Source organism: Crocodylus porosus, unplaced genomic scaffold (assembly GCF_001723895.1).
Source record: "Crocodylus porosus isolate Cpor-Errol unplaced genomic scaffold, CroPor_comp1, whole genome shotgun sequence".
NCBI lineage: Eukaryota > Metazoa > Chordata > Crocodylia > Crocodylidae > Crocodylus > Crocodylus porosus.
In genome coordinates, this window is record NW_017728907.1 from 49400439 (window position 1) to 49426300 (window position 25862).

At 43.8% G+C, this 25862-nt stretch overlaps 1 protein-coding gene across 1 annotated transcript in view; it reads right to left on the reverse strand.

Annotated features, from left to right (window-relative positions):
• TRABD2B (TraB domain containing 2B) overlaps positions 1-25862 on the reverse strand; it is a 406241-nt gene that overhangs the window by 21743 nt on the left and 358636 nt on the right. The window contains exon 6 of the mRNA XM_019530624.1: positions 11445-11714. Coding sequence (XP_019386169.1) covers positions 11445-11714 — 270 coding nt within the window. The remainder of the gene's footprint in view (positions 1-11444; positions 11715-25862) is intronic.

Consider the following 25862-nt stretch of genomic DNA (forward strand, 5'->3'; position numbering starts at 1 on the left):
AGGCTGCCGAGGCAGTTGCTTCATGAGATTGAGACACACGTGTCAACATTTTCCATTCCTAGCTGCAGCGACCGGATTCTAAACTGAACACTTTTCATAGGTTTAATCCATCCACTCCGTGAACTTTGACTAACCTGCTGAGGCAAGAAGCCCTAATAAAAAACCTTCAGAGAGAGAAAGTGGTCAATAGGTTTCGAATTATGGATGAGCTTGGGGGGGCTGAGCCCCCCCCATAAAAGATGAGAGCCCCCCAACCTGCTCTGGGACTCAGGCAGTGGTGGCTTCTTCCAGCCTCCAGCTGCCATCCCTGCAGACCCCCCTACAAGAGTCGGGTAATTCGAGCCCCAGTGGTCAACACGATAAGGAATGCAATAATAGATTTTTACCTAGTATTGATATGGCAAAATTATACTATGTCCAGCATGGACACCACACGCCCCTAGAGGCTGGGGGGCACAGTGAGCTCCTGCAGGCAATGGCAGCTCTGTCAGCAGTGGCAGCGTGGTGGTGGCAAGCAGGGAGCTACTGCAGGCTGCTATGGTGCTATCTGCAGCAGATGGGGGGTGGCAGCGAGTGCTAACCAGCGGTGGGTGACCACCCGCAGATGCCGCCAGCAGTGTCAGCAGCAGTGTTGCTGGTGCCTTTTTGTGGGGGGTGCACTGCCACGCTCAGAGTGTGCATGTGCACTCACATGCACCCCCTACATGTTGCCAATGGTGTCCAGTTTTGGGCCCCAACTACAGAAAGGATGTGGACAAATTTGAGGCAGTCCAGTGGAGGGCAACAAAAACGGTTCAGGGGCTGGAGGACGTGACTTATGAGGAGAGGCGGAGGAAATTGGTCTGGTTTAGTCTGGAGAAGAGAAGACTGAGTGGGGATTTAATAGGAGCCTTCAACTCCCTGCAGGGGGGTTACAAAGAGGATGGAGCTGTTCTCAGTGGGGGCAGATGACAGGACAAGGAGCAATGGGCTCAAGTTACAGCCCAGTGAAGTTCAGGTTAGATATTAGGACAAATTTTCCTACAAGGAGTCTAGTAAAGCACTGGAACAGGTTACCCAGAGAGGCGGTAGCATCTCTGGCTAGACAAAGCCTTGGCTGGGTTGATGTAATTGGGACTGGTCCTGCTTTGAGCAGGGGTTGGACTAGATGTGATCTCCTGAGGTCCCTTCAACCCTCATTTTCTATGATTTTATTTCCTCTAATGTTTCCGTATATCCAGCATATTAATTGGGAAACTAACTGTAAAAACAAATGTTTGGTCAATCCTGTCTTCTGTGTTACAGGTCCAATCATACTGACTTTCCTGGGATTGCATTAGTGTAAACAAGAATAAAATTTCTCCCTGAGGCCTTTCAATAGTCTTCTATGTGCTCAAAGTGTCTTGAGTCTGGATGATGATTGTATGAATTTCATAACAGTGGATGCTTTATTTCTAGCCTCCATGGCCAGGGAGGAAAAATTTGAAAAAATAAAAATGATCCAAGGGCCCGCCAAACTCTCAGAAACCAAACGACAGCATCCCAATCTTCTCTTTTAAATCTTGTGATATTTTCAAATGTTTTCAGAATTGGCTTTCTGGACTCTGGGGTCTGGATATAGAGCTAAGAGGATTTTTTTGTCCATGCTCACTGGTTCCCTAGCAGCACTCCTGGTTGAAGCAAAGGGCTTTTGTCACTGAGTTCAACAAAGTAGTAAGTTTAGCACTTCTGAAAATCCCTGGCACTTCCCCTTTAGGCTCATAGTTTCTCGGGTCGGAAGGGTCCTGAACAGATCATCAAGTCCGACCCGCTGCCCTGGGCAGGAATGAGTGCTGGGACCATAATACCCCTTCATTTCCCACACACAATGCTTTTCATTATTCAAGCCAGTTTGGGGGGCTAAAAAGGAAGTGAGTATATATTATCTGCCCTCTTCTCACAAAAGTGACACACAGTTGATTATGGGGCCTGATTTAGAATAAACATGAAATAATAAAGAATAACAGTACTTTTTTCCTGAAGATCTCTAAGTGAATTATGAACTTTAGAAAGCCATGCCCTGTCTCCTGTTGTGGGTGTCAAGGGGAATAGAAGCATGGGGATATTGCTACAGCCAACGATGTCCTGATGATGTGAACTGACTTCCTTAAAGCAAACAGCATTTTTAGCTGTCAGTATAGTGCCCCATGGGACTGGGAATATTTGCGGGTGCCTGGGTGGTGTCTTGCTCATGGTTATACCAGTTGTCTGATTTGAGCTCCAAAAAGAAGGCTTCTTGCTTTCTTCCATGGCATGGGGCATGGCTCTTTTCCCAGGACATCTAGGCATGTTTCACCTACACTGCCTCCCACTTCAGGGGCCCAAGACATTGGTGGCATTCTGGATTTTCATGTTCTTTTCCTGGGACACATTGCTGAGTATTTTGCTTATTTTTGCTTTTTTTTTTTCTACTAAAGATCCAAAGTTTGTTGCAGCTGCCTTGAGCCTGTGCTGAAGGGACTGCAGTGGGTAGTCTTATGGACACTCTCCAACACACATTTATCCCCTGGCTGCATACCACTGTAGAGGTCTGGATTCAGTGGTCTGGGAGATCCCTTTCAATCCAACACCCCTAAGGGTCTGGCAAAATTAGGTCACCCCACAATCCACAAAACCACCTGCAGGTCTGTATATCAGACTATGTGACACTGGACCAGGTGCCTTCTTGCAGTTAAACACTCCTACTTTTATATCAGGCAAGCAAAATGCTGTCCAATGAAAATTTTCTATATTTATTTTAATGGAACTACTCACAAAGTCATGGCACGCACCATTTGGTGAAGGCCTCATAAGCATAATATTTAATTTCATCTAAAAAAAGAAGAAGAACTTCCCAAGCAGGAGTTTAGGGATCTACAAGTTGTTTAGGAGACTTTCAGAAGCTGCTGTTTATTCTGCTCATTAGAGTTGGCTGCAAATTGTAACCACTCAAGTACTTGTTGAAGGATGACAAATAGAGCGTGGTAGCTAACAAGTCAGAAGGCCATCAAGCTCCTACCCCTACTTGGGCAGGGGCACTCACAGATTTAGTGCATTAATAGCGAATAAAGTTTTCTGGAAGGAAAAATAAGTGCTGGGAGAATGGCAGGAGGTGGAGGATAGGGTAGTATTGAATACTTTGTCTGGAAGTGGAACCAAGTTGCCATACTGCAGGGTGATACTGGGCCTGATGTTCCTTTGCCTTATAGCCAGGGATCCTGGTTTTCTCTGATAAAAATCCTCAGTTTTCAGATTTAAAAAAGTAACCCAAAATCCATGATCAAAATGAAACACCTCTATAGATATTTATATCTATCTATCTATATCTATATCTATCTATCTATCTATATATATAGTGGTGTTTCATTTTGACCATGGATTTTAGGTTACTTTTTTAAATCTGAAAATTGAGGATTTTTATTGGAGAATGGCATTGGGATACCTATACTATACTATATATATAGTGGTGTTTCATTTTGATCATGGAAAATGTGGATTTGGGTTACTTTTTAAATATGAAAATTGAAGATTTTTATTGGAGAATGTCATTGGCATATCTATCTATCTATCTATCTATCATGGTGTTTCATTTTGATCATGGAAAAATGTGGATTTTGGGTTACTTTTTTAAAATCCAAAAAATAAGGATTTTTTTTTATCAGTGAAGACTAGGATCCCTGCTTATAACTATATGTTGGAGGTATAAAGGATATATCAATCAGGGGATAGGATCATCGGCGAACTCCCCAGTGTAAAGGGAAGGTCTGGTTCTTCACCTTTTTGGACTTGCGGCGCCCCTCACTGGACTCAAGGCATCCTCCATAACTTTTGTGACTTGAGTAGCTTCAAAAACGAATGTATATATTACAGTGCCTACCTCTTTGCAGAGGGGTGGGCAGTGGGGCTCAGATATTTTTTAGGTGGGGACAAACCTGAGCTTGTGTCTATCTATTTAGCTTCTCTGCTCATTTCTTTGCACTTTGAGACACCCTTGAAAGGACTTTGTGGCACCCCAGAGTGCCCTGGCACCCTGGTTGAGAATCACTGGTCCAGATGATGCAGAGCTAGGGTACCAGGCTCTATGGTATACACGGTTTAAAGGAGGCATGGCTAGGGAAAAGGGCTCTGAACTCCTGGTGTTCTGGGTTGCTGGTGTAGCTCACGGGTGGGTAGTCACAAGGTAGAGCAGTCCCAAGGCTTCTCTGTTACTTTGGTGAGGCAGGGTCCCAGTCAGCCTCAAAACAGGCCAAAAAGACAAGGGAGCTCAGGAGACCCATTAACTCCCTGCCTTGCCTGTGCTAAACACAGATTTGCTAGAACAGAGAAATGAGGCCAGGTTTTGTATCTGAGGCTACGCAGCCTTCTAGCAGCACGCTAAACAGAGAGGCTGATGGGATACTTTAAACAAACAAATCTGTGATGGAAACTTCAATCTCCACGTTCCCATCTGGAAGAAAATCGTCTGACCACAATTTACCTGTTAGACTTCAAAAGTGTCTAGGTCTCCCGTAAAGAAAAGCAGCCTTCTCTTTAATGAAGCTAAGTACTGTATTTCAGCACGGTGTGTTGTGAAAAGGAAACAATTTGGATTCATTTACCAAAATTTACCTTTCAGATGCAGTTAAGTGAAATTAAAAGTTTGTCCGAACTGACAGCATTCTGTTTTCCATCACGGCATTGTCTCGAAAGAAAGGATAACAGACTAACTGACTTAAATTCCAGCCAAACTGATAAGGGTTAGCTATATATGGACATAATTAGTGTAGCTCATTGTATGTTGTCTCTCTTCATTCATCACAGCTTTAAATTTTTTTTTCCCCATTTCAAATAGCTGTCACTTGGGAAAGAAATTGATATTTGTAATGTTCCTGCGCTCGCTGGGGGTTGAGGGCTCGCTGCCAGCCTATCAGGGAAATGCCATTCCCAATTACAGTGGGGTTTTATTGCATTTTCAGCCAATAGTCAACTTTGCCAGTCCAGGAAGAACAGGTAGTTCTGGCCCTTTTCTCTGACCACATCTCTTGTCTCTTTGAATGGCTACATTTGCTTTTACTTTTCTTCTGCATCCAGCTGAAGCTTGCACTCATTTTACTCCCCAGAACTCTGCCCCTGCCCTGCCCCTGTCTCTTACTCAAGGTTCAGCACAGGATTTATTCATTCATTTGCCTCTTATTCTCCTTATGTTTTACCCAAGACTTCCTTCTCACCACCTCATTGATCCCATTCACTAATTCCAGACTCGATGGCTTTTTTTTTCGGGCCATCCCATCTGAAAGAGAAACCTCCTTCTTTTTTTCTCCAACAAACTTCTGAAGACTCCCCCGTTCTATGAGCCCATCAAGCTGCTACTGCCACATCCCATCCTATAGATCGTCTATTTGTACTGATTTTTGCTTGTATTTTTAGACTCCAAAAATTCAAGGCAAGCTTTTAGTCCTTATGATACAGCACCATGCACACTGAATAATTTTTTTCCAGTGCATTTAACTGCTGTACATAAAACCCAATCTCAGTACCAGTACTTTATAATTATATATGTCATATATGTATTTCAAGAGGCAACTGAGTCATTTCAGTGCCAATGGAAACAGTAAAACACCCCCTGGTTTCACAGAATGGAGACTTCCCAATTCAGTTTTAAAACCCCCATGGACTTCCTGGCCAGAGTGCTGAGCTGCTTGATATTTTGAAGGAGAAAGATGCCATTTGATCTAAATCAACATTTCAAACAAACTAATGCATTTTAAATGCACTTTTCCTGCAAATCAAAAGGAAAATGCTTAGGCTTCATTTCTAACAAAAGTTTCTATTTCATTTAGATTCCTGACAACCAGAAGAAAAGGCAAATTGCAGTCAGAAGGCAAACATTTTTATTTTCTTTCAATTTTGGTGGGGAGAAAAGCAAACAAATGGTCAGAAAAAAAAACCATTTGAACAAAATAATCTCTGTTGATTTTTTTGATTTTTTTTTTTTTTTTTAATAAATGCATTTTTCAACGAGCTCTGCCAGATAGCCCAGTTTTACATTGCACCCAGCAGATCAACAAATCTTGGCTGTGTCCGACACGGCGAGAACACAAATTCCAGATGCAGGAGCCTTCTGCTGTAACCCCCTGATGCTAGCTCTACAATGTATAGACCTAGACGCTATCAGGAAAAATGTGACAGCTGCTCTCAGCTGTCAGGATAAAACCGAAGAGAAAGGGCAATCTCTAAGGCATAAGCAAGATAAATAATAATAATAATGCATGGCATGAACTGATGACTCATTTTTATGAGGCTGTTTAGGATTGTGACTATAACCCCAGAGCCGACCAGAAATACGCTGTGAACTGGGGCTTTAGTGGAACCATTAATTATGGATTTCCGGGCTTTTATAGGTCGAAGTCAGACCTTTGATGTTCCCTTAACATTGTTCTCGTGTGTTCATTTCCTTTGTTTCTGTATTGGTAGCTTAAAAAAACACCCTCAGATTTCCATGGAAGTGTATGTGATCGTCTTGTAATCCACAGTCCATAAAAACCTTGCAATTCATGGCTCATAAAATCCTCTAATCCACGGTCAATAAAGCTTTGGAAAAGAGCTCTATGAAACCTAGTGATTTCACAGTTCAATGGGGTTTGTACAAGAACCTTTAATCTGGTTTAAATTTGCATGGATTTCTCTTCCACCTGCACATTGTACTTGTCTTTTCAGCTGAAAATACAGAAATCTAAAAAGTGATGGGTAGAAACCTACTGAGTTTGACATGCTTCAGGTTTTGGGGGTGGGGTTTTGCCTGAATCATAACAATGCGTGACATCTCAGGTTTTCTTTCCTTTTCGTCAAGGCTGGCCTAATCAAGTTTCAAGTACTAACAAGTGAGTTATGAAATAGATATAAACTGTAGGGGTGTGCGAAACAGGCCCTATTCAATTTGGATTCAGCCCGAATCGGGGACAGTGATCAATTTGTTGATTCGGATCGCTGTCCCTGATTCGATTCGGCCGAATCTGAAGATTCAATGCTGATTTGAAGAACCAGCAATTCGGCCATAGACACAGCTTTAAATGTTTTTCCTACATACCTCGAGGTACCAGCATGACTCGTGAATGCTGCGATGCTGGGGCGGATACAGCATCCCCCAGGAGCAAGGGGGGAGGGGAGCTGTGTGCTTTATGGCAAACCTGGAAGTGGACCAGAAGCACTTCCTGTCCATTTCCAGGTCTGCTGGGGAGCGTGCTGCCCCCCCCAGCTCAGCGATTGGCTGCAGGGAGATCCTGGGTGCCCCCCCAGACCCAGGAAACACCAGCCACTGAGCCAGGGGGGTGCAGGGGCCCCCAGCATGCTCTCCAGCAGACCTGGAAGTGGACAGGAAGTGCTTCTGATCCACTTCTGCGTCTGCTGCCAAACACACTAGGGAGCCCCCTGCACTCCTGTGGGACACTGCATGCGCCCCAGCTTCACAGCAGTCATGAGCTGCCTGGTACCTTGAGGTCTGTAGAAAAAACATTTAAAGCTGTGTCTATGTCCAAATCACCAGATCTTTCCAAATATCTCCAAATCAACTCAGAGGGTTCTGATTCAATTTGGAGAGATTAAAGGGTCCTCTGATTTGATTGGGATTTGGAGATTCAGACACCAAATTGCGTCAAACCTCTACCAAATTGAATCAGGGACCAAAGCTTCGCACAGCACTATTAGACATCTCAGGAAGATTGCCCAAGAATGCAAGATACTGTAATACCAACCTACCTGAGCTGAGGAACTGGCCCATTTCACTGATATCTAAGCAAGATACTCCAGTGAGCCAAATCTGCCATAGATTTATTCATTCCCTTCTGTCCAGAGAAGGATAACACAACAAATCTAATGGTTTCCACTGCTTTATAGTCTGTTATTGCCAGTCAGAGGTGAACCTTTTAAAAAGCAACACACCATTGGGTGCATAGCGCTATGCTCTGCCACATTCAATGCAATTAATGCTGATGAAAAAGACCTGCCAAAAGCACAATATGCAACAGCTGTTTTATAAATGTTGATACCACATCCATTTTATGGGGAAACCAAAGCTACCCATGAGTCTCTCATTTTGGATTAACAGTTTGTAACTTAAAAAAAAAGAAAGAAGTAACTTCAGAATTGTGGAAGCACTAAAACATCTGAAAGCACTAAAGCAGATTATTATTATTATTATTATTTTCCTTCATTTTAGATCTCTGCTCTCCCACAGAAACCCACATATATCTCCCAAGGAACGTTTCAGCAAAGCAAATGTCAGTCTAAGTCTTATTCATGACAGGCTCCGTGAGACTCAAAGCTGATGTTTTCCCAATCCACATCCCCTCCCCACCATCCTCATTAGAAAGGAAGTAAAAGAATAAAATGTTTGGATTCAGATAAGATCCCACAGGAGCAGAGAACATATAATCACACTCTACCCTGGTGAACTATCCTTTTTTGAAAACCTTTCTTGGGAACAGTACATGCTATTAAAAAACATCAATGCCATTCAGCTGTTTAAACTTCTAGCTACACAGTAAGGCAACCACATTAGGCCCAATAGCCTCCCATCTGGCCTGCATTTATAGATAACAGGGGTGTGTGGCTAACAGCCAGGCACCAATCAGAGATCTCTCATCTGTCTCTCATATTTTTGAGCTGGGCCAAATAGTCCTGTGGAAGACTTGGATCAAGAGGCTCAATTCCTTTAGAAGAAGGCAGCTAACAAAATCCATGACGAACTGCGTGTGAGCTAGAGACAAAGCACTCTCATCTGACGGGATCCAGCTAGGGGATACATTTCCAGAGGACAGCAAGTCATTCCAGATCCTGTTCATCATTAGACGCTGCAAAACGTTCAGAAATGCATTTCTACCACAGCAAGGACAGCATTAGCAACCGGAACCCTCAACCATGCACCCAGAAGGAACAGTCTTGTATCAGAAATAAGCCAGCCAGCCCTAAAATAAAATACATGTTGGAAAAAATGAAAGAAATATGCAAAGCAGAGTTTTTACCCCAAAAAGGGGTTTAAAAAAAGGGCAGAAATGCCGGACACTCTATACTACAACTGTTAATTTGACCTGCAAGTTGCCCATATGCTATCTCTGGTGATGGACACCAGAGGTAGGTGCATGGATGGATAGTCAGTAACTAATAGTTTCTTTCTTTGATAGCTAACTTATAAAAGTCATCATTACTTACAGATCTTTGTTCAAGGACATTCCAGAATAAATGCATCTACTCCTATCTGCTCTTGGAAACTAGGTATGCCTAGTGATGGCTGCTATGTGGATGGGCAACCATCTGGGAACTGGGGTAGATAATGGGGCTGGGCAAAAAGGCACTGTTCCATTTCATCTTGAATTTCGAGGTTTGGACGGAAGAGTATTTTGTATCGAATTATTTCAGCTGTTCTGTTTTGCTTTGTCAAAACAGTAAGGCTGTTTCGACTCTGTTTCAATGTTTCGCTAGATCAGCCAGGGATGGGGAGTTGGCCTGATCTAGCATGGGGCCCAATCTAGCATGGGAGATGGGGAGTCAGCCCAGCTGGATTGACTTCCCAACCCCAGTGCTATGGTAAAAACATTTCAACTTTTGAAACATTTCGATTAGCATCGTTTTGTTTCAAGGCTGTTTCGATGCCCTTTGTTTTGTTTTGATTTTGCTATTTCGACCTTGAAATGAGTTGAAACAGTGTTGAAACAAAATGGCTGAAATTTCACACAGCCCTAGTAGATAAAAGAAAAGCTGAGATGCAGTTGAACACTTGGGCCCAAACTGAAGTCCCCTCTAGGTAGGGTGGTTAAATTTTGGACTATAACACAGTCTGATTTTAAATTCTATTTACCCTGCTGCATGTCATCTTGCATTTCTGAACATGCTCAGAAAAGATCCTCTACAGCCACTTACAGTCCCTCAGGATTCAATTCCACCCAAGAGGGTGCATAATGTTGTGAGTCCCTCAAATGGGCTCACCAGGGCTAGCACCTGATGGGGTAGAGAGCCCTTCCACTATTAACCCTGTGGTCTGTTAGTTATGGCACTTGACCAGAGAAGGGACGACATAGGGTTTAGGCCACGCTCACTCAGAGATGCTTTCAATTTCTACCTCCTATTGAAATGCCTGGGACACGAGGCACTGCCATGAACACCCTCTGCCTCTCCTGTTGAAGCTAGGCCACTGAAGAACCAGTCAAGTGAAGTCAGTCCCAATGACACTGCCACTATTGGGGCACCTTAGATGCTGGGCATCATTGCTGATTCTTCAGGCAAAGTGACCGGGTGGCAGCCATCTCTTCTCCAGGTATGGATGGCTGTTGCCTCACAGTGAGCTCATCCACGCTTTGGTAGGTCTTGTTTGCTACTGGGTGCCCACGCACCCTCCTCACCCAGGCTAGCACCAGGTTAGCTGCCAAAAATGCAACCAGACTGTACTGGGTTACATGGTACCAGATGGCAGATCAAGAGAGGCCTGGCCTAACAGGATGTAGAGCCACTGGAGAGCAAACCACAGGGAGGTATGGCTTGGTGAGATGCCTACGGCCCTGGAAAGGTAGGCATTTAATCTGCCCAGTGGGTAGGAGTGAGCCCATTCCTGTGCCCATTTTACCCAATGGTTATGCAATCAAAATACCCTGGACCATACACTCCCTGGCTTGCTGTCCTTCTGCCCCACATATCTTCCCTTTTAGCTTCCCTGTGGGGCAACTGCAACTGGAGATGGAGTATGTGTTTGGCCTCATCTAGTAGCTAGTCCACTTGGCTGGGAAATAGGAGACAAGTTGAAACCCTCTCTGGCTATGAGCTGCCTACAACCCAAGTCTCCCACCCCCTAGGCATACTTTCAGGCTCTCCTTTTCCCACTCCATTTCATGTGATGTAAAGCGCTACATGCGTTCCTGGGTTACATCTGTGTAAGTGACCCTAAATGCTACTTATGTGGCCAAGCTTTGCCATGTAAGTGCTATTTACCTGTCTAAAGGTAGAGTTGGATTGGGGCCCTGGTGAATACTAGGCCAAAGAAACCAAATGAGTGGAAAGGCTTTGTTTAACCTCATCAGAGCTAATGAATACCAGAAAGGATAAATTTGTGCACTAGGGAATGAAGCTATATGGAACATTTCTTTCTTTCCTGCTTTTTCCTGTTTTTTCCTCTTCTTTAATTCATGTCTATTTGCATTCTGTGTATTTCAAACTTTCTTCATACCAACCTCTCCCCTCCCCCTTCTCTGTTGAACACGATCTATACATGACAGTGCAGCCTTCCTCCCTATTTCTAAACCACTTCTCCCCACATCTGGACAACATGTTTGTCCCTACCTATCTAACCTTTCCTCTATTCTATTCATGGCCAAAGGCTTGCTGCATCATCCAATCAGTGCTGGTCAACAACAGGAAAATGACTTCAAGGTCAGGACATCTTGAGCAGGGGGAAGGATGATGACATGAAAGCTTGGACTCACCTGTCTTCTATCCGAACCCACAGGTCATTGAACTGCCTTTGGCGATAGTGTTTGTGCTGCTTCTTGTGCCATTTCTTCTGTCGGCCAAACTCTTCTAGCTGGCTGATGCTATCTGGCAGCAGGAGGTGAGGAGGCAGGCTGTCTTCTTCACCAGACTGAAGAGGCTTCAGAGAAGGAGAGGACAGTGGCACTTGCTCAGAAACATGGTCGGCTGGTGCAGTGGTTCCTGAAGAGGCCTCTGAGGATGGGCTTGTGTTCTTCATCCTTGAGCTGCAAAATACAACATTTAAATCTGTGGTGTGCAAACGGGTGACAATGCAACAAAAGGCGGTACAATTTAGCATCCCCTCCAGATCTGGCTGGGGGGCCTGCAGAGAAGGGTGTTAAGGATTCAAGAGAGGCTGAGACAGGATGCTGGAGAGGCTTCTACACAAAGGTGGATTAAATAGGCTAAGATATCTCAGGTTAGAGAAAAAGCAATTTGCAAGAATGATAGAGGTCTATAAAATAACAAATGGCATGAAGAAAGCAAACAAGGATTTGCTGTTTAGTGCCTCTCACAATGGTAGGGCTTGGGGACATATGAAGAAATTATGAGGAAACAAGTTTAAAACACAAGGAAATGCCTTTTCACACCACGTATAATTGTCTTGTGAGACTCAATGCCCTTAGATGTACAGGCTGATCATTTAACCAGGTTCAAAACAGAAGTGGACAAATCCATGAAGGATGGCTTCATCACTGGGTATTAAATATAATAGGTTATTTAGCAGTGAAACACGAACATTAAGACTCTCTAGGCCTCTGTAAGAGAAGAAGAGAATGGGACAGATTAGTCTGGACAGGCCTTTAGCATCTGCTCTGTGCCTACGAAGGCAGATAGACCTGGCATCTGAATCATACAGCATTTCTTATGTTCTTTCCTATGTTCTCAAAGTAATGAGTCCATACAAAACTGCAGTTTGCAAAACTATTTGTATTACATGGATGCTGTGACTTCTTCTGGCAGAAACAATTAAAGCCATGTGAAAAGCTCTGCCTCCTGAGAGCAACTAGTAAGACACTTTAATGAAAAAGTAATAAAAAGTTCTACATGTCTTTAGTGACAACATACACAATGCATTTCAACTGAAACCACATGCTCCAATAAGGAACATTTTGTTCCATTCCAAGAAAGATTTGCATCTACTGCTATTAGTAGCTGTTGTTTTTTTTTAAATCCATTACAATAGTACTCAGCATAATCAAGGTCCCTTTCTTCTCCATCATATTCCCTCTAAAAGGATCCCACTGATCTGGATCCTACTTTGATCCAGGCTTACTGCTACTGTGATGTAACCATTGCTGACAGAAGATTTATTCATAGATTCATAGATGCTAGGGTCAGAAGGGACCTCAACACATCATTGAGCCCAATCCCCTGCAGGGAAGAGCGCTGGGGTCAGATTACCCCAGCCAGGTGCCTATCCAGCCTTCTTTTAAAGACCCCCAAGGTAGGGGAGAGCACCACCTCCCTTGGGAGCCCATTCCAAATTTTGGCCCCCCATACCATGAAGAAGTTTTTCCTGATATCTAGCCTAAATCTGCTTTCTGTTAGTTTGTGACCATTGTCCCTTGTTTTCCCATAAGGTGCCCTGATGAAGAGAGCATCTCCATTCCCTTGCTGAATCTCTCTAATGAATGTGTAGGCAGCCACAAGATCACCTTTAAAGTGACAATAATTTGATCAAAGCCAGCATGAACGAAGCTCTTCGGAGGTCAGTAATGTTCAACCACAGCCACAAGAAGCCCTTTGTCTGAATTTGGTAAAACTGCTTTGGCTTTTCAGAGTCCTGTTTCAGAGATTTAAAATTTCAGGGAGTCAAATTCCGACACAATTGCTCATACCACTTTATACCATGGATTCATGGCCATGTAGGATAAAGGCAACAGCACATGGCCCAAAGAGACTTTTCTTCCCAGCACGTGTTGAGTGTCTCGATGAGTTGAGAATCACATTGAGAATCTTGCCAAGGATTGACTTGGCAGCTGTACAGCATCTCTCATAGGAGAATCTCAGAGCTCTTTCTCTCAATGCCTGTGAGACTGAGAGCGAGAGAGAGAGAGAGTGAGAGAGAGATGAGTGGGCTGCTCTATTCAGTGTTGAAGCAAAGCCATCTCTGGAAAGGACACTGGGACTCAGAAGTCATACCTATAAGGCAAACTTATCTAGCTGGACAATAGTGTCTTCAAACATACTGTACTGCTCTACAAAGGCTGACTCCTAACCAAAAGCATTGTAATAGGGTGGGCAGCTAATGCCTAGAAGGGCTAATTAGCACTGCAGTAAGCCAGTGAGTGCATCTCAAGGATATAGGTCTTCCGGTCTAGGTGCAGAACCTGCTTGAGGGTACTGCTGCCTCATATGGTTAGTGTGTTGTGTAGACATGGCCTCCAGTATATGACAGAAACATCATACACTAGGATAGGGTATCAAGTGAATACTATCAGATTTGCAGCTTGTACCAAGTTACATGAGACTGATAAGAGCAGGTCTTTAGTCTTAACTATTAACAGATGATGGTAAAAAGGAGGGGAGATGTTAAAAAACTGAGCCAAAGTTGACTGAAGTAAATGAAAAAGCTCCCATCACATATCAATGGGCCAGTCTATAAATCTAAAGTGCACCACAATAAAGAATTATCCTCATCTCCCTAAGATAATTATAGGACCTTAGCAGCAACATATCAGTGTTCACATAATGGGGTCATTAAGCCTGATAAGAAGAAGGGACAAGAGTGATGGTATGATGTCAGGGTTTATATGGACAGAGATGAGGGATTCAAGTCTACAAGAGGCTTACAAGCAACAGGAATTACTTAATGAAGCAGGAGATTGCCATATATGCATGTAGATAGGAGGAAAGAGAGTTTTTCTCTGCTTATGCTTTCATGGATTTAAATGCACTTATGTGCCTACCCAGGCAGAACGTGACAGAATATATATGGCCATACTCCTTTTGAATATGCTCAAAAGGAGAAAGCTAAATGCACAGGTGGAAATAGGTTCTACACTCTGGGCATGTTTACATGTACATTTACTGTGCAGTAAGTTACTGCACAGTAATCAGTTTTTAGCCCAGTGTCTAGATGTGTAGCCATTAAAGTGCATTAATGCTGTGTGTAGACTGACTTGGGACTAAAGTTAGTCCCAAGTCAGCCCACACACACAATGTTTCTGCACAGTAAGGGGTCTACACATGACTTACCATGAAGTAACTAACTAGGTGTAAATTTGATGCCTGCATGATGCAGGTATCAAATTTTTGTCCAAGTTGGCATAAGTCACCATAGTTACTGCACAGTACAGAAGTGTATGTGTAGATGTGTGCCCGCACTGCGCAGTAAGTTTCGGTTACTGTGCAGTAACTTAAATTACTGCAAAGTAAATGTGCACATGTAGATGCACCCTCTATGTAGGTGGCACAAACACCTCTTATGGGGCACCAGATTAAGATGTGCAGCACACATGTTCCACATAGGCTGTGAGCCAAAATTAATGTAAGGTAGTTGCCCTCATGTGGAACTGAACATACACTCACAGACTTGCTCTTTCAGGCACCAGCACTAGCCAAAGGCAGTGACATCCTCCTTATTTTAGGCTGGAACATGTGCAGAACGGGCCTGCCGTGCTTCATTGCAGTGCTCCTCTGCACAGTTCTTTGGCAGCGGAGATAGGCCCAGGATGCACTCATAGAAACTGAAATCAATCTCTGCTTCAGAGCAAAGTCCCATTACATTTTTAAGGAATTTTCCCATTGGTGTCTTTTTTCTTCTTTCCCAAAACATTCCCCCAAACTCTAAATAAACAGAAAGAAGGTCAACATGAGACTTTCTTGATGGTAACCCAGGGAAAGCAAAAAGTAGACTTTCTGTCTTGTAGACTCATTACTAGCCCCAAAAGATTTAGATGCATAGGTCCTGCATGATTCCTAGAAAGTACCTTGAGACATTAAAGACAAACATTTCCAGATTTTATCACCTTTTCTCTGATTATATGTGCTTATAATGTACCAAACTCCAATGTGAGTGGAGTCAGTAGAGAAGTAACTTTGTAGGCTGGGATACTGGAGACTATTTAAGTAATCTAGATGCTTCTTCTCATTAGAATTACAGGGAACTGAGCATCAAAAGCCTATTGCTGGCTTTGAAAATCTCAGGTTTAATGTCTTCAATCACCATCACATGACCAACAGGTTGTAAACTTGTTATTTCAGAACATTCCTCAACAAAAGGCTAATTCAATAATGGAGCCCTTTTAAAGTTTTGTAACATAAAGAGAAGGGTTATAAACTAACCACTCTCATTTTTAGCATCTGGTAAGCTGGGAATGGCTCACCTATGAGAACCGTATCTTCCATTGGGTTGACGTTTGTTCCTCTGTTTTGCACCAATGATACCATGAAGTTTTGGGTAAATTTTGTGAAGCTCTATTTGTGACATGTGCCCATTCAAATATCTCTACAACATGTCCCTTTGGGAATGACAATGCTAGAACATGAAGTGCTGAGAAACTTAGGTGGAAACATATCTCCAGAACAAACATCAGACTCAACAATTTGTCACATCTCTTGCTTAGGAATGAAAACATATTCCAATGACGGTGGGCAGGGTGGGGTGGGGGGGCTGAAGTCAGATATAATAAGAGTAAAAAACAAAACCAGCCAGCAAGTTTTTATCATGTTAGAGTGAAAATATTTTGTTATTGATGCAATAAATTCTAGAGATTCAGCTTTTTCCAAATCTGGTCATCATGGCTAGGGACAGAAGTTACACATAAATCAGTTTAATTCATCAGAAATTGGCTCAAACCTGTAACAGAACAGAAGTTCAGTGCACATAAACCAGTTTCAGCCATTTTGAAACTGGTTAAAGATAAAAATGGTTGAATAGAGTATCAGACTTAAGACATACAAAAAACTAGAACTCTTGGTTCCAAAATGATACCTTTTATTGTCTAAGGTCCCTTCCAAGCCCAGTACTTCGGTGGAGGGATGGCAGCCTACTGTCATCCCACGTGCAGATCCGGGGGTCCATGCCCCCTGGGAAGAGTCCAGCACAGCCCTGCAGCCCTCCCAGGGGGCAGGGGGGCAGGCTCCCAGATCTGTGCATGACAGGACAGCATGCTGCTGCTGCCAGCCAAGTGATACGAGTTTTGTTTTGAACAGTCTGAGGTGCAGTTTCACAACCCCCCCTACACCTATCTCTTTGAAGCGTGGTAGGCGTCATGCCCTCAGAAAAGCAACCATCTCTGCAATCTGCACCTGAATCGGCCCAAAAATGACAAAGGTATAGGCATTTTAGTGATTCCCCATTATAGTCTATGGGCGAATCTCTGAAATAGCATCGAAATTCCAAAACAGTTTTGCTCGAATCGAATCGAGACAGTGATCTTAAATACTGAATCGAATCACCGTCCCTCCAAAATGGCCAAAACCAAATCGGAACACAGCTGGTTTGCACAGCCCTATTGTTAGGTGGTCTGCAACCCCACATACAGAATATTTTTCTCTCCATTATTAGTTCATTTTTCAATGTACATATTTGTTTTAGAGATGTCAATAAAGCAGAGAGAAATCTGGTGCTTTGAGGCTGTGAAGTGCAGTCCTTAGCAATATCGAGAATGCCCCATGTGTACATACAAATACCCCAGCTCTGTACAGATGTCTCATGCAGTTTCCATGGATATCTTGATCTTTAAGACCCTCTTCTCCCAAATATATTGTCCCTATGTGAGGTGATCTGGAAAATATTCTGAAAACTGAAGCACATGCATCTTCTTAACCTATCGCCAAAGGCATAATTTGAGTTTAATGTTCTTCTCCGGAGCATGCAGTTCTATAAAACAAGGTCTGGAAATCAAAGTGATGGAATTTGGAAACCTCTGATTTCATGCTCTCTGCAGGCTAGCTTGTAAGATTTAAGAAACTTGGGGGGAAATGTAGCCTTAGTTCTGTAAAACTCTTGATTTAGACCAGTGGGGGGGCCAACCTTTTTGGCAGATGTGCCACAAATTAGTCCCAGACCCTCTCCCACTGCCACTCTGATCCCTTTCCCCTGCCTGATCTGCCACTCTGCTTTCTACTCCATGCTCCACATGCCTGTCCTCGCCCTTCTCGCCACAAGCGATAGGTTGGCTACCCCTGGTCTAGACACAGAGGCTCCCATGACCCATTTAACTCCTGTTTGAGGTTTTGTTTTTCCTTCTTCTTTTTTGGCCATCCACAATCTGGATCTAAAATTACCATATTGCTATTTCAGGCTGAGAGCTATCTGCTTCACTGCAGCGCATGTACAGTTTTCTCCCATATCCCCCGGGGTCCCTGTTAACATCAACCTTTGAGCTTTAAACCATAAAACTCAAAGGTCTTACTTACGGTGTAACCGTAGCCACAAATGTGGATCCATAAAAGTAATACCATGAATCCCATACTTAGCCTTGCTCCTTGATTCCAGTTCTAATTTGCTTCGTTTGCTTCTTGGCTAGCTACGAGCACTACAAACTCCACCTGAGACCTGAAAGCACAGTCATATCCTTGCTGTCTACCAGACTGTCACCACCAATAACGACAGCGCAACAAGAAATTACCAAGGAATTGTTGTAAGTCTGAATAGCCAGAGCAGATTCCTGGTCTCTCTGCCAAATCTGTATCAATGCCACAGGGGTAAGTGAAATCCTGGTTGCATCACAACCAACATGAACACTCCCGTGGACTTCCACAGGACATGGGGAGAAAATGTGGGAAAATGAAGTGAGAAAATATGACTTAAAGAGCCCCTGGCATAAGCCCATGATAGTTCTATCAACTTATGGCACAGAGTAGGTATGCAGAAAGATGGCACTTGCAAACCTTTTCCTTGACATCAATACAATTTATATTTCAACTCAAAATGCAAGCTCATTTTTTTTTGTAGGGTGCATGTTCCATAAAATACCTGCAAGACTTTTTCATAACAGAAGCATGGAAATGTGCTATGTGCATTTGGGTGAAGGGAAGCCTTTATTTGTTGCTTCTCTCCAGCCTTCTCAGGGCAATTTTTTTTTTCCTTTTGGGATATATATTTTTTTAATTTGAGAGACAAGATGAAACATTCTGCTTTGTCAAGAGGGGAGTTGTGGTGATAGTGAGGAATGCATGTTGTGGCAGCTTCGTCTCTGTGCCATCATTGTGCTGCTGCACAAGGAGTACAGCCAAACGCTAGCTAATAACATTTTATTAGAGATGGCTTCTCAGAAATTCCAGTTTGGGAGTCTCTGTCAAGTCAAGAATCCTTCACTCGCTCACATCCATCCTTCCTCCCCTGCCCACATGCCACAAAGGCAGCTGTATTTTTTTTTAATCCTTTTCTCTGCTCTTATTCACTTTGTGAACACACTTCGTGCACTACATTATGGCCATGCAATGAGTCTCTGAACTGGGCGGGGGAAGGGTTAGTTTTTAAACTTTATCAAGATGAAAATAAAACGTTTCACATTTTCCAGGGAAGAAAAAAAAAGCAAGAGCTCCTTAATTGTTCTAGAATAGCCAATAGGCTAGCACAGCAGTCAACTAGAATGGGAGAAAGAGAGGTTCAAATCCCACCTCTGCCTAATTCAGGTCAAGAACTTGTACCCCAATCTTCTACTTTGCAAGAACATGCCCCTGCCCAGTTATTCCCAACAGGCGATGTGTTGCTCCCGAGACCCTCCAGTGGTGTTTGTGACCAGAGGAAATTATAATGTTTAAGCTGAGGTGGAAAAACTCATCAAAGTAAGGTAATGCTCAGCAGTGTTGCCCACATGTCACATCTCTTCTCCTGTTCTGTTTCCATCCCCCAAAACCCCATGGAGATCAAAAGGCCATTGAAGTGCCATGGCATGGAAGGAGATGCAGATTCCTGTACTGGACCCCATTTTGTCTCCCTGCACTTCCTCCACTTCTAGAGTCAGCCAGGAATTTTCCATCTGAATGATTCTTCAAGAGAAAACACATTTTCCACAGGTAAAATTTACATTTGCCCAATTTTTTTTCCTGTTTTCTATTGGGAAAAAAACTAAGCTTTGCATTTTGGTTTGTCAAACTGGTTCAGAACATTTTGAGTTGAGTCAGTTCAACATGGTGGCTCTCTTGATGGGAGTAACAATTCAAAAATCAAATGCCTTCATTTCCTCCTATTGGCCAGCTTCCCTGACTGGAGTAATTATTTCTTGATGCAATATAGTATCCTCTCTGATGAAGTGGCATGATGCATCATGGGTATCAAACAAGTGTTTGAACTTTCATGAGAGCTTTAGTATCTCTTAGGAAACTGGCAAGTGGATGAGAATGGCACAAGACCCAATGTACAACTCCCATTAGGCAATGGGACAATTTTTTGGGGCATATGGAGTTTGTAACAGATTCAATAGTCCAGCTTCTCATCATTCAGCACTGAAACAAATATTGAAATATGAAAATCTCCCATGGGATGGAAATTCTGATTTTTACTGATTCTGATTTTTACTAAGCTCTACCTACTGTGTCCAGATCTGGCTTTACATGTAGGGTAATGGAGGGAACTGTCTAAAGCTGAGAATGATAAAGTCATTAATCAGGAATCTAATCAACATTTACTCCATCCATTTTTCTCTGTGCTTAAAAAAGAGCAACAGCAGGGGAAGACATTCAATTCCTGCCTTTGAATCTAACTTTTTAGGACACGCATGCTTATTTTTTTTTAAATAAAGAATGGTGAATCCATTACTGGGTTATGTGATCTCCGCTTCTCCTTATGAACTCTCAAAACTATACTTTTCTATGTTAGTGAAGACGATTGCATATTCATCATATATAACAGCACTTTTCAAGTGCTACAAAGTACTATTTATAGTCTATAGTTTAGTAGGTTTTAAAAGGTATAAAATTCATACACAGAGGGCACATCTACACAGGTGCTTTACTGCACAATAGACTGATTTGCTGCAGAGTAAAACATCACCATCTATATGTGTGCAACAATTAGGTCAGTGTAAACTGATTTACTGAGCTGTCGGATAGTGCCATCAAACACAAGTACTATCCAATGGTGGAGTAAATTGCTACACTTAAATGCACGTGTAGACAGTGATGTCCTGATTAATTTACTCTGACAAATTGTGCCAAATTTTATTCAGTCACATTAATTGCATGTGTAAATATGCCCAGGTTGATTTAATCTTCTGAACTGAAGTTCCTTAGAATTGAGACCTAGCCTTAAACCTTCCTAAAGTTTTGGGTTGTACATCTTGCAGTTTTACAATATTCTGGGTGTGTCTACATGCTTATTAATGCACCATAGTTACTGTACATCAAGTTTAGTACCTGTGGGCATTTTATACACAAACCTTTTTGTCCCTCGACATGCTGGACATCTGGTGCGTTGGAGCAGACTTCATTAATCAAGGCTGCTCTGCATGCAAGCTGACGTGTACTGCACTGTGACGTATCTAGTATAAGTGGCAAAGTGCTCATCAGCAAGCAGAAATTGGCAGCGGTGCACTTTTGAACTAAAACACCTCTGATGTATTCTAGTTCAAAGTGCACTGCCGCCATTTTCTCAGCACTGACATGCATTTCGCCACTTATATAACTGCATGTACTGCAGTGCCAAGCACTTTTAAAAGCACCCGGGTCTGTGGCATAAACCCGTGTAGAAATGCCCTGTATTACCAGTTACTAAATCAATGCACAGTAACTGGTGCTACTGTGAAGTAGTGCCAGCACATGCTTTTTAAGTGATATTAATGCACAGTAGCCAAGTGTATTACCATATTAGCATGGCTTTCACTGTGACACACTAATGCACCACAGAATTAGGCTACTGCACATTTAGCTTCTCATGTAGATGCTCCCTCTGATGCTAGTTTGGAAACTCTCCAAGATACTAGAAATGACAAATGAATGCCTTTGTTCTGGCTGAAGACTATGATTTTGGATCTAAGAGAACAAAGATCAGGCCAAGTATTGATCTAACTCTTCCCAGCCATGAACGGATCTAGAATTTCCTAAAGTGGGGTGCAGTACACTAAATCTCAGACCAAGGGGGAATAGGGCAAGGTGTGGCTAGAGTCCTTGTGCTGGTGGGAGACACCAGGAAGCCAGGCAGGTAGCAGGTCCAGAAAGGGGTGGGCGGGGGGAGCTGTCTGCTATTCCTATTCCCATCTGACCTGGGTGTTAGGGAGCACCAGAGCTGCTTCTATCCTGCTACAACTGCTATGGATGGTGGCAGCATAGGGTACCAGGCTCAGCAGGGGACAGCAGTGGCAGTGCACAGGTTTCTCCTTCCAGTATCTCCTCCCTGGCTGCCCTCCCTCCCAGGTGTCCCCTTCTCATCAGGAACAGGTGCTGGAAGGAGGAACTGGTGTGCTGCCATCACTGCTGCTATCTGAACCCGGCTCCCTGCACAGCTTTGCCCTGAAGCCAGTAGCTGGACTGGAACAAGACTGGCTCTGGGCTTCCCAGGCCTGTATCAGCTGGGGACAGCAGCGGCAGCAGCAGTGGAAGGGTGGTGCCTGAAATAGGCCAGGCAATGGTTTTTACAAGTTAAAACTCCCCGTCCTCCAAGTGTTGCTGCAGTCCATCTGCTTCTTTTGTTTTATCATTGCACCCAAACACTTCTAAGAAAAGAACAAATCACTGTTCAAAATCCTCATCAGGTGCAAAAGGAAAACACTCCAAACTGTCTGCAGGCAACTCTGTTTCACTCTAGTGGAGAGAATACCTTCTTCTAAGTTGAACCGACAATTCATCAGCTAGCCCCCCACCCTCCTAAACTCCATGGCTATTTTTCCCAAATCTGAAGTTCACTGATTTCCAATTGCATGTGCTACCCAAGCCTCTGCTTCATTTTAACCTGCATTTATTAACCTGAATGCATAAATATTTTCTTTCCAAATGAAATATCCATTATTCATTAACATTCTTTCAAGATAAAATATGCCCATTTATAAGAAAGCTTTGAGGAAAAAAAGGTTGCTGTATGCTCCTTTCTAATTGAAAATTGCAATGTATGAGAGCAGAGCTCATTCACTATTTGAGTAGGTAGGAAACATTTTAGGTCAAGATCAGGGAAGAAGGTAGAGGGAAGATTGATTTTTAATGAATATGGACAAGGAGGATAGAGCTCGGCTGTTCTCAGTGGGGGCAGCCGACAGAACAAGGAGCAACGGGCTCCAGTTGCAGCAAGCGAAGTTGTGGTTAGATATTAGGAACTACTTTCTTACTAGGAGGGTCATAAAGCAATGGACCAGATTACCTACAGAAATTGTGAAGTCTCCATCCTTGGAGGTTTTTAAGACCAGGCTGGACACAGCCTTGGCTGGGATGATGTAGTTGGGGCTGGTTCTGCTTTGAGCAGGGGGCTGGACTACATGTAACCTCCTAAGGTCCCTTCAGCCCTCATTTTCTATGATTCTGCCTATCACTGAACCATCTTGAGTTGCATGGCTTTGATCTTTATCCTGCTGATGGCAACAGCAAATTTTATATTAATTCTGTATGATGGTTCAGCTGACTGAGGGGATGATGCTCCCCAGTGACAAGTAAGGACAATTTTCTGAAGTCAGTGAGAGTTGAGGGATCTTGACTGGGAGAACAGGAGGCTTCACCTTTTAAGAGGTTCTCAAAACATATCAAGACTGAGCCCTTAAAGGCACAACTCAGCTTTTTCCCAGGAGCAGGCCAGACAATTCCCAGAAGCAGATGTTTTGGAGGATACCTGTGAGTGGCTTGGTGGGTAGGAAAAGCACCCAGAGTTCAACAGTTTTAGCAGGAAACACATGCCTGCTCCTTGGCAGGGAGCTAGTCCCACATGTGCCTGGGTGTCTTCTCATTTACACCATCTTTTACACTCATGTGTCTCCATTGGCTTGAACCCTGGATGCTACCAGAGTCGACTCTGCCAAGAATGGGGTGCAAGGAAGCAGTACAAAAGTGCCTCTAAGCCACTTCCCTGACCTTGGGGCTAGTGGTCCAAATATCTGGTTGCCTCAGAGTGGCTCAAACTTGTGTTGAGAAGTCTTTCACCCTCCACAGCCTCAACAGGAGACCGGCTAGTGCTGAGATAGCAGCCATTTGCCTTGAGACAGGGAAAGGGTCTTTTAGCCAGGGCGGTGGGGTTGAGCACAGGAGAGAGAAACAGCAGGAGCATCTGGCTGCTTCACTCCATCTGGGCGCCACTCCTGTCATACCAGCCCATCGGGGGACCTCTGTGTACGCTCGGAGAGTTTTGTTCAGCGTGGACCAGAATTAATCAGACCTGAGATGGGAATGGTAGTAGGGGCCGGGTATCTTTACTGGGGATGATTTCTGGGAGTGAATGATAATTGCCACTTGTCATGTGTTTCAGCAAAGCCAACATTTATAAATGCTGCTCAGAGATGCACACACAAAGAAAGAGAAAAACAGGAAGGAAGGAAGGAAGGACTTTTGACTTTCTAACTACTTTATTCAGGGGCTCGGGGTACAAAAAGTTGGCCCCGCCAGGGTTCAGGTCCAATGTACAAAGCAAAGGCACCCAAATTACCGTCAAACCAAGAGCACCATGCCATTACAGTCATAACATCACCGTGACAGACACCGTCACAGTATTACATGCTGTTATGTGGTCGGGATGCCGGCCATGCAGTCGTACAGGCCAAAGCCCTCTAGAAACAAATGATTCCTACCCTGCTGTCTCCAGTCATACATGTGACAACACATTCAAGGTCCCACACAAAGAAATAAAAGCAAAAAGCAGCCTGGTGAGGGCAGGGAGGAAGGAAGGGAAGGAGCAAAAGCAAATTTCAGGTTTCTTTCTGGGAAGAGAACCCCATCCCACAATAAATGAAACATCAGGAAAATGAAAACCACTTGTGGCGTCATTCCCCAGAGCCTGTGTCACTTCTCCCTGTTGTGCACGCATGGTGTTTTCTTAGCATATGTTTCTTTGCTTGACTGGAAATACTTTATTTGAGTGCCAGAGGTCTGAGGTCTGAGGTGGTATCTTGGCCTGTCATGCATGGCATTTCTTAGCTGCTGAACAGCTATATAACATGATTCCCAATATGTCTAGCAAAAGCCACTGATGAGCACTGAAACTATGGATGGCATTTGGCTTCGAGTCTACCAGTTGTGTTACTGAGCTACCACAGTACAATACAATGCCAGGGCGTGTGGAAGCAACCTAGCTAGGATTTCTCTTCCAATGCTGCTGCTATTCCACTTAGGTTACACTGCAAACAATATTTTTTGATTTGGTGGTAAAAGGTTTTTCATATTAAAATTGCTCTCAAGTTTCCATTCAGACTTCTACATTTCACAGGTTTCCTTTCATTTTTATTTTAAACAGCTGGAATAAACTGGAGTCTCTTCATGTGCACTGCTGCCCACTATTGCATGGGATGAGAATAACGGCATGTCATGGGCCCCATATTGTTAACAGATAAGGAAGCTTTTTTTCTGTTCAAGAAGCAACGGGCCTGAGAAGTTTAAATGCATCATTTACCACTGTAATTTGCTACTAAGTTTGCATCCTTTTTCATTGATGGGTCATTGTCTTGCAAGAGCTCTTGGGAAGTAAACTTAGTTCTTTACTTAAACTGTAGAAGCCAACAAGAGGCCTTTTCCCTCTACCTCATCCAGTCCTCCCTGAGAATTGTTCTCAGTGCTTCGGCCTTACTCTACTGCTTTCCCAGCAAATGAATATTCCCACAGAGCAGGAGGTTTTCTAAAAGGGCCCTTGAGACTGAAGATCACAAGACTCAGGACATTACAATAGCATAAATGTTTCTAAATCTCTTAGGTCAAGAGTGTCAGAGATACAGGCTGGGGGCCAGATCCAATCTGCAGAGCCATATCATCTGGACCCTGGTCCTGGCCCAGCATGGAGCCAGTCTGGGACCCCCCACAAATGCTAGATCCACTCTGGCTGGTCCAGGAATATACCTCATGCAGTGCCCACTCTGCATGGTCCAGGATGTGAGCTGCACATGGTGTCCGCTCCGAGTCTGGGGTGGGCACTGCGTGCAGAATGAGTCTCAGACTGGGTGCCATATGTGGTGCACTTGGGCACACCGGGGAGCAGAGGGTGGGAGGCCCTGTGTGTTCCCCACATGCCAGAACTGGAGCCTGCTCTACGATGGTCCGGGACCCTTGCTGCATATGGCATCCACCCCAGACCAGATGGAGCAGGAACTGTGCGTAGTGTCATCCTGGACCAATGGGACCAAGCACAGCAGGTGCTGGATTCATAGTTTCATAGTAGGTCGGGTCGGAAAGGACCTAAGCAGATCATCAAGCCCCACCCCCTGCCATGGGCAGGAAAGAGCACTGGGGTCAAATGACCCTGGCGAGGTGTTCATCCAGCCTCCTCTTAAAGACCCCAAAGGTAGGAACAGACCACT